The sequence below is a fragment of the Eurytemora carolleeae genome, unplaced genomic scaffold (genome assembly GCF_000591075.1).
Source record: "Eurytemora carolleeae unplaced genomic scaffold, Eaff_2.0 scaffold1230, whole genome shotgun sequence".
Classification (NCBI taxonomy): Eukaryota; Metazoa; Arthropoda; class Copepoda; order Calanoida; family Temoridae; genus Eurytemora; species Eurytemora carolleeae.
In genome coordinates, this window is record NW_019397149.1 from 12,274 (window position 1) to 22,626 (window position 10,353).

A 10,353-nucleotide genomic window follows, 5' to 3' on the forward strand; every position below is an offset into this window, starting at 1 on the left:
GCACACTACACCATAGTGTATTAAGCTTTTAACAAACATGAAAACATGGTTTATCTTAAACAAGTTTATTTTTTCTATTTCCCTAACTTATGAGCAAAAGAGTTTCTGTTTTTTTTTCTGTTTCTGTTTTTTATTTGTTTTTGTTTCTGTTTCTGTTTCTGTTTATGTTTCTGTTTCTGTTTTGTTTCTGTTTCTGTTTTTGTTTCTGTTTCTTTATTTTTTTATGTTTGTGTTTTTGTTTATGTTTCTTTTTTTATTTCTGTTTCTGTTTCTGTTTCCGTTTTTGTTTCTGTTTCTGTTTTTTGTAACTGTTTTTGTTTCTGTTTTTGTTTCTGTTTTTTTTGTATCTGTTTCTGTTTTTGTTTCTGTTTCTGTTTTTGTAACTGTTTTTTTCTGTTTATGTTTCTTTTTTTTGTAACTGTTTTTGTTTTTGTTTCTGCTTCTTTTTTGTTTCTATTTCTGTTTCTGTTTCTGTTTCTGTTTCTGTTTCTGTTTTTGTTTCTGTTTCTATTTCAAAATAATCCTCCCGTCTAGAGTTAGTTAGGCGTGACATAAACAAAACTTTATAGAAAAACTAAGTAAACAAAATTTGTCAAGAATTAATTGGGAGTACAGTACAAACACAGTGAAACCGGGCTTTTTAAAGGAAAGCCCAGATTTAAGGCTTGAGAACACACAATTTAAACGAATTTTTTATAATTAATTAAAAAAGATTTATGCTTCTTAATTATTTCGTCATATTTAATCTTAACATAAAGAATAAATTAAACAAGCCCCGAAAAGTCTGGATGTAAAATATGGAAACTCACGGAACCTCTCTTGCTTACAATTCTTTTCTCATCTGTAGTTCTCATGTTTTATTTTTCATTTGTTCGATCGGCCAATTTGTCTTTTTTAATCTTGCCTGTTTAGAGAGGAAGGTTATTGCGACAACCTCAAATTTTCCAATCCCTATATCTTTTCAACCTGATGGTGTATAACCATATTGATTTCAAACTTGGATTATTTAATCCAAGAGAATTCATAGTTTGAAATATCTAAGGTCTCCGAGATTGGATTGCCCTGAGATTCTAAAATCGATAATCAGTTTCTTTTTTGCTTTTGATTTAATTTTTATATTTACCAAGGGAACCCGTGGTTAGGTAAAATTTTTAATTTCCCGAAAAAGTAAATGTACACAATTTTATCGTCTTTTGAGATGAAAATGCGCGAATTTTTTCCTGAAAACTTCGCAGAGTGGGTGGTTATTTTACATAACTGTTCCAAGGGACGTTAAGTAACATAACCTCCTGTTGGGGGGATCATAGGTTGGTGATGTTGGTTAAAAAGCGGTAAAATATTGTACCGTTGTGCACCGTACTCTACAGATGACTGGCGCACAGCAACGCTACACTACATCTAACGGCCGGGCTCACACACTCCCCTAAATGAAAAACTAAACAATCCCTTTCATAAAATTATTTTCTTCTCCTTTATTGTTTAATTGACATTTTTCCCCTCTTTTCCATTTTTTTTGTCTTTCATTTTCTATAGAGAGCTTTTTTTATTCCTTCCGTTTATTAATTCAAAGCTAGTTTAAGAAAAGGTAAATTTTGAAACAGGTTAAAACATGTTTGATAACTAAATCTAAAATTTACAAAATCTAAGAAACAAACCGGGAATTTTTTAAAAGAAAACCTTCTAAAAAATTGTAAATTTGTACCGGAAGTATCGAATCTATTCTTAGAACGGTAAGTTAAACTTAGTTTTTTTTAAAGGGAAAGTTGCTGTAATTTAAAAAAAAGAGGTATGCCAGATTTACAACGGTATCCTTGAAACCCTAATCTGATCAATAAATATGGAATGTTGTTGTTGGCTTTTAAATCTGATAATTTCTTCGTTGTTTCTGCAGCAAGTAACTTTAGCAGAAAATCCATGAATAAAAATAAATAGTTTATTTAAAATAAACATGGATATGATAAAAAGTTTCAAAGGTACCTTTGTAAATCGGAAAATTCCAATCTATCAATTAAGGGTTACTTGAAATTATGTTTACAGCTAGGTCTCAGCTGATTTATTAGATTGGAAAAGTTTTCCATTAATTCAAAACCATTCTGAAAATATTTATATATTTTGAATATATCCAGTTAAACTTTGCTTGTTTAAATGATAGTGTCTAGACAGCTATTAATTTTAATTTTTTTATAACATGCAAAACTTTTAAATACTTCATTCAGGTACATTTAGGGCTTTTTAATCTGCCTTACTTCATACATTTACATGCATATATACACACTTTTCATTTTAATGCTTTCGTACAGTTAGTATGTGCGTGAACATAAAACTTTAGGATTAATAAAAAAACTTTGATTTAAAAATGTTGAGAGACCGCAGTGTTTCACGATGCTATCTCTCAATATTATTGATCATTTAAAGGTTCAACATTTTTCGACCATTTTCAACCCCTTTTCAACCCCTTTTCAACCCCTTTTCAATCCCTTTTCAACCTTTTTTTTATCAATTTAACAAGTGCCTTTAAATTATGATTGCTATTATCGAAGAAAGGAATTGAGATTTTGGAACAAACTCAATTTTCTAACCCCTTATAGCTTCGCAACCTGATGGTGTAAACCTTTGATATTTCAAACTTGGACTATTTGATCTAACAGAATTAATAGTTTGAAATATCAAAGGTCTAGGAAAATGGGTTGTCAAGCTATAAGAATTAGAAAGTCAGATTTTGTTGCAAATACTCATTTCCTTTAAATCGAAATCTATTAAAAACTGTTTAATTCTTAGAACACCGTCTTTCAAAAACTAACCACCCCCCCCCCCTCCCCAACATTATTAAGGGTTAATTCTAAGGAAACTGATTTCGTCTTTTAGCAAGAATAATGAGGGTTGGGAGGGGGGAAGGGGGAGGGGGGGATTCCTTCTCAAGTGTGTGAAACCAAACATTTAAAATTTATCTCAGATTTGTGGCAGCCATTGCGGCCAATATCTCTAGACATTTCGAAAATTCACATATTTATTCAAATGTTTTGGAAGGGAAATATGCCATCAACCCACAGAGGTGGAAACATGGAGGGGGGGGGATGGCAGTGATAATGCAAAAAATACAAATTTTTATAAAATAATTTGTTGTTACTATGATCTTATATTTGATAAAGTTTATAAAATGCTGAAGATAGAACAAAAAATTCTAAAAGATTAATTTTAATTTTCTTGTTTTTAGAATTTAGTTTGAAACCTCACTGGCCGGTAATGAGAATTTCGCGATAATTTTCAAGAATTTGTCTTTAGAACATTCCGAGGCTATGTCCTGTAAATTTGTCAAATTCCCAAAATCCTCGAAACTGGCAACAACAAATGTTACAAACTATATATTTTCGTAAACTGTACAGGGTACACACGCCAATAATCGGACAAGCAGACACTCACACGTGGTTAATATCTAAATGCAGATGCAGGAAAGTGCATGTGGATGCGCCGTGAAACTGCTTGAAATTGACTGCCTGGCTACGGCGGGCTTGAATGAGTGTATATCGGAGTAAAGAGACGGGTTTAGTTTGTGAGTAGACAGCTGAGAGAGCGGTGTTGGCTCCTCTCCGCTCAACTAAAAATATAAAAACCATGATTTTTCCAATATAACACTGACATCACTACACACTAGGGAAAACATTATATTTATTTTCGACATTTTTTGTTAAGCCCTGAGCAAAATGAATTGCCATATTTGTTTGTAACGAATGTTTTATCTTTTTGGTTATTGAGTAATTAATTTTTAAATAACAAAATCGTGCAAACAAAATTAAATTTAGATATCTATATTGGGGAAACAAAAACTTTAGAAATTTATAATTCAATGCATTAAATATTTAAAAATTTCAAGGACAAAAAATGCAATTTTAAAAAATGTATTTTAACAACTTAAACGATGTAGATGGATTTGAAAAATTAAATTTTTTCAAAGAAAATTCTAGAAATAAATCAAAAAAAACATTTGAGACATTTAAAAAAAAGATTTTGAATGATGTCAGTTTTGAAGCACGTTTATAGTATTATGCATAAAATAATAATTAATTGATAGAAGTATTGAATAGGCAGATTCAAAAATACCAAACAAAACAAAGTTTCTGGAGAAAATATGAAAAAAAAACATTTATATTTATAGTAAAAATAATTATGATAATGATAAAAAAATGCCTATAATTAATATTAATGATAAGAATGATAATTATAAGGATTTTAATAACATAATAATATAAAAACAATAATAAAATAATGATGATAATCGTAATAGTCATAATAATAATAATAATAATAACTTTAATGATCAAAATGATAAAAGATTTTATATATAAATGAAATATAAGTAAAAACAGTAATGATGATAATGATGATAAGAAAATAACCACGATAAAGCAATAATAATAATGATAACAATATTAATAATAATAGTAATAATGAAAATATTAACAGTAATCATAACAAAAATAATAATGATAATAACAATAATAACAATAATAATAATAATAATTATAATAAAAATAACAATAATAATAAAAATGATAATAATGATAGTAATAATATTAACGATAATGATGATAAGAATGATAATAATTAAAATGATAGTAATGATTAAAACGATAAAAGTGATGAAAATAATAGCATAATAATAAAATGATAATGTTTGGTTAGAAATGTTGAGTTTAACCCCCCGTGAGATCCTACGATCTATGCATGTTGATCCTTTATCTAAAACTCCGTACTCAGATGCAACACAGGTGGGTCCGATTAGTTTCATTTACCCAGGAATAGTTATCATTATTCAACAATTCTATTCTAAAAGTTGAATGGTTGGAAATTAATTCTTCTCTCTTGATATTTTACAGGATGTCTCACGAAACATGACGGTAGCAAGACGTCGTCTTTTATATTTGAATTTATTTGTGACATTCATACTTTAACATGTATGATTTTTGAAACAATTACCACATAATATGCTTATTTTCCAAAATGAGTTCTGTCTTTTTTTTGCGCTTTCAATATTACGGGAGATATTAAAAACTTTGTTCAGCTTTCCATTTTGTTAAATAAAACCAAAATTGTCGAAATCTTAACGAAATTCTTCATATCTCGGGCAATTAATTGAAAGCACAAAAAAGGCAGATCACATTTTGGAAATGCCAGGGCTAGAGGTATGTTGTGATTATTATCTCTAGAATTTTACTTCTAAATTTAGGTTGACAATATACAGCAAATTATATAAAAAATCAAGACGATATTCAAGTCGTCTTGCTACTGTCATGTTTCGTGGGACACCCTGTAGTTTCCTTTCTTAAATCTTCACGCAACCTCGTAGTTCTTCAATTGTTGTCCTACAGAGCGTTCCATATTATATTGCTGGAAAAACCTAGCATTTTCATCGCATTTTTAGATAAGCTTTCTACAATTTTTAAAAATGATTCTTTCTTTTTAGCTTTTCCGATTAGTCACAAAAATCGTAATTTAGACACACGATCCAATATGATGTGGGACACTCTGTACAGTCGGTTACGGCATCAATAGTTTTTAGTTTTTACGTTCTTTTAAAACTTGTTCTAATTTTTCTACTTTGATTTTCTTTTCTCTTTCTTCTTCTCCTTCTTCTTTATTTTATTCTCCTCCTTCTCCTCCTCCTCCTTCTCCTCCATTATCCTCCTTCTCCTCCATTATCCTCCTTATCCTCCTTCTCCTTCTCCTCCTTCTCCTCCTTCTCCTCCTTCTCCTTCTCCTCCTTCTTCTCCTTCTTCTCCTCCTTCTTCTCCTTCTCCTTCCCCTTCTCCTCTCTCACCCTCCTTCTTCTGCTTCTACTGTTCTCCTTCTCTTCCTTCTCCTTCTTCTCCTCTTTCTCTACCATCTCCTCCTTCTCCTTCTTTTCCTACTTCTCCTGCTTCTCCTTCTTCTCCCCAATCTCCCCCTTTTCCGTTTCCTCGTTCCCCTACTTCTTTCCCTAAAAATTCAAAAAAGATCGGTAAAAAATTCCATTAAAAAGTTCCAGTTCTAATTTGGAAATAGTTTATTTTCTTTTAAACCACCTTGCTAAATAGTAAATACATTTTTACAGATACGTCGTAAACTAGAGCTTTAAACCGTACATAAATAAAAAGGCCGGGTGTACTGTACTGTACTAAGATTAATCAAGATGTACAATGATGAATGTTATTTCCCCCCCCCCCCCTTCCTCCATTATCTGTGTGTAGTCTCCTAAGTTATTACTCTGTGATTGAATGCGAATATAATTATCTGTGTTGAGATTATGTGATTATAATTATCAGGTTTAAGAATATTACCTTTGCTTTGCAACCGAAAACTATCTATCTATTTATAAAGCTATCTAGCTTTATGTCTGTCTATTCTTTTATCTGTATTTCTTATTTGTCTGTTTACCTCTATCTATCTATTTATCTTTTTGTATATTTGTATGTGCTTGTGTCTTCCTAAATTGTCTTCTATCTGTCTATGTCTAAGCTATGTATTTTATATTTAACTTTTTATTCTTACAAAATGTTAAATCCTTTAAATCAATTTAGCTTCATTTTCTAGAGCAGAGCACAAAGTTTAAATCGAAAAAGATTTTCTTTTCCCCTCCTTCCTCAATACATTATTTCTTTGATACCCCCCCCCCCCCCCTGTTTCTCTGTTTCCTTTATCCCGCCTCCCTCCCATCTCCTCCACCCTGAAAATTTCCTGTTAAGCTCAAACCCCTCTTCGCTCTTTCCATCATTTCTCTTCAGAACTGCTTCTAATTTTGTGTTTGATTCTTTTCCCTCCCCATTCAACCCCCTTCTCCTTCTTTCCCATCTCCCCCCCTCCCTCCTATACCCTATCCTACATCTTTATGTATTTACCACAACAATCTTCCCCGTGACGTCCATTCTGAGATAAAGTTCAATTTGGTTCTAATCTTAATAAGGATAATTGCCGATGAGGTACTTACAGGAGGTTTAAACCCTATAAATTGGATCCGTTCTTTGAACCCAGTTAAACATTCTACCTAGAGATTCATGTTGAACCTCCTACTTAGAGAACCCTGCTAAACATCCTACCTAACGAACCATGTTAAACATCCTACCTAGAGAACCATGTTAAACATCTTACCTAGAGAACCATGTTAAACATCCTACCTAGAGAACCATGGTAAACATTCTACCTAGAGAACCATGTTGAACATTCTACCTAGAGAACCATGTTGAACATTCTACCTAGAGAACCATGTTGAACATTCTACCTAGATAACCATGTTGAACATTCTACCTAGAGAACCATGTTGAACATTCTACCTAGAGAACCATGTTAAACATCCTACCTAGGGAACCATAGTAAAAATTCTACCTAGAGAACCAGTTAAGCATGTTACCTAGAGAGCCATGTTTAACCTCCTACCTAGAGAACCATGTTGAACATCCTACGTTGAGAACCATGTTACACATCCTACCTAGAGAAATCTGTTTAACCTTTTGCCTAAAGAACCATGCTAAACATTCTACCTAGAGAACCATGCTAAACAATTCTACTTACAGAACCTTTACGTTAAAAAATTGAGTTTAGCAATGCTTAACTTAGAGAACTGTCCTAATCGTCCTATCCGGAGAACGCATGATATTCTTGTCTAAAATCTCCTGTTTAAATTCCTACCTGGAGAAGTTTTCAATATAAGGATCACCCAGGAGAAGATATCCCATCAAACCCTGAGTATTTACCCTGTAATTTGACGTTGTAAACCTTGTCAAAATAAATCATGGTACGGAGTGATAATAGAAGTGCGGAGCGAGGGGGGCGAACCCACAAAATTAAAAGCATGACATAGACAAACTTTACTTCAGTAGTTGTTATACATTTAGTTCTTTAACCCAAAGCACCAAACTTATATTGTGAAATACGAAAGGGTATTTATAGCTCTTGGGACTTTATTATGAAACAAAGGGACATTATGTATACAATGCATTTAGTCAAGGGTTCTTGTCTTTTTCAGTTAAACTGCCTTTATGGTTTTTGATATATTCTCCATATATTAATGCGTACACTAATTAATTCTAAAAATTTTATGGTTCTTAAAACTTTTATTGCTGTTCATTGTAAATATATTCATTATCGTCTGAAAAAAAAGAGGGAGGGAAGGTACAAGATGGATGGAATGAGGGGGGTAGAAGGAAGGGACTCTCCATAATAATATACCACACAGTAAAAAAACCAAGAAAACTCGGCCATTTTAATGCGTTCATAGAAATAAGCGAGAATAAAGAATAGGTATTTAAATTCCTAGCACGCTTTAAGTAGAAAAATCATGGCATTTAAGCAGGACTTCAAGACAAAAATGGTTGGAATGTTTTAAATCATCGAAAGTATCTGAGAATTCTCTTTAAAAAAAGCATAAAAACTTCTCTTATATGGATGTAAATATATCCATTATCCGAAAGAGCAGAAGCAAAAATAGCAATATTTAGAAAAAAGTAATTGATTACTCTCCTCGTGCACTAAATTTCTAATACTGATGTCGTAAACTATAAATCGTAAATTATACGAAACAATAAAAATGTCCAAGTTCGTCCAAAGACATATAATTGAAAATTTTGAGGTGAGTGTTCACTGTTCAGTTTCTTTCATGTTCATGTAAGATCCTACCACAAAATATGTTAAATGTTAAAGCTTTGAAAAGGAATTGAGTCTTTGCTACAAACTCGAAATTTATAATCTCTATATCTTTGCAACATGTTGGTGTAGACCTTTGATATATCAAACTAAAACAGAATTCATAGTTTAAAATATCTTATGTATACAACATTGTGGTTGCAAAGATATAGAGATTAGAAAATCAGAGTGTGTGGCAAAAACTCAATTTCTTTATATCGGTCGTCCTTAAACCTTTTTAGTTCTTGAAATTTGTTTCTGTGATATTTGGAGGTTTAAATCAATATTTTGTGAGTAAATGGAAAGGATAAAAATCACGAAACCTTTTAGTATTATTAGTTACTAACTAGGTACTATAACGGAACTTAGATTGGGAGGGNAGCTTGGATCTCGTGAAGAAATGCATCAAGAGTTTATATTTAGTTTGTATATTTAATGTATACTACATGAGCCAGAAGTGTACATTTTTAAGATCCTTTTCGATAACAAAAATTTGATTCACCAAATGAAACTCTTTTAACGTTTGAACTTTATTTACTAAAAAAAATCGACAGTTTTTTTTTATTTCTAAAAAGGGTTAAAATTGTACTTACATCACTAGGAGGTGGGTTTAGCCTGAAACTGATTCTAATAGGGTACGAGGAGCCAACTTCCATTCCGTAGAAATCGTGAACCTCCTAAACAAAAAGGTAAAAATAATAAAATTTAATCGACGTAACATCAAAGTTACTCTCCATTTACAGATTTGCAAGTCCGATAGATAAGAGTGTCCAATTTAACCCTTTTGCTATAAAAAAAAAAGGATTTACAATTGACCATCTTCCGTCATTTTTCCTCAGACGAAGGGTTAAAGGGTAAAGTTGTGCATAGGACATGCAACTATTTAATTAGAGGGTAACTTGAAATTAGTTCTACAGTTTCTTTAATTTAGACATAGAAAGTCAAAACAATAAATACATGAATAGATGACTGGCTAAATAGAATAAATAACACATTGTAAGATTTAAATGATTGATTATATATATATATGTATGTATATTGTCCGTTTGTCTGCATATCAGGGTGTATGTATGTATGTATAGTTCCCCTTTTAACCTGTGTAATATAGTAATGGTAGATGATTGGGGGGAGCTTCACAAAACATGAAGATCTTACTCAACCACTTACTTTCAAACCGAGACATCTTAAAATTCAAATATTCAAATATCCAAGGGAGGGAGAGTGGAGGGAGGGGAGATTGAGGAAGGGGGGGGGGGTTAGGGTTCATCAGATCTTCTTATTTATTATCTCTCATGCTCTCTTTTATACCCTGCTCTATACATTCCATCTTGCAGAGAGTATCATGTTTCAGTTCTCATCCTTAATCCGTTCTAACTTCTCATAGTTCATCCTTCATTCGTCCTAACTTCTTATACCTCTTCCATCATCCGTCCTAACTTCTCATAGTTCATCCTTCGTTCGTCCTAGCTCATTATACTTGTCCTTCATCCTTCCTATCTTCTTATACTACATCCTTAATTCATCCTTTGCTCAAACTTTATCCCTTTATTCATTCTACTTCCTCATACTTTATCCCTTTATTCATTCTACTTCCTCATACTTTATCCCTTTATTCATTCTACTTCCTCATTCTTTATCCCTTTATTCATTCTACTTCCTCATACTTTATCCCTTTATTCATTCTACTTCCTCATTCTTTAT

The 10,353-nt window shown here is 31.9% G+C and overlaps 1 protein-coding gene across 1 annotated transcript in view; it reads left to right on the top strand.

The window, feature by feature from the left end:
- Positions 1 to 3,395: 3,395 nt before the first annotated feature.
- Positions 3,396 to 10,353, top strand: part of LOC111712347 (transcription factor Sox-7) — a 17,361-nt gene continuing 10,403 nt past the window's right edge. Inside the window, exons 1-2 of the mRNA XM_023486928.1 lie at positions 3,396 to 3,652; positions 4,681 to 4,766. Of these exons, the coding sequence (XP_023342696.1) occupies positions 4,683 to 4,766 (84 nt within the window). The 5' untranslated portion in view covers positions 3,396 to 3,652; positions 4,681 to 4,682. The remainder of the gene's footprint in view (positions 3,653 to 4,680; positions 4,767 to 10,353) is intronic.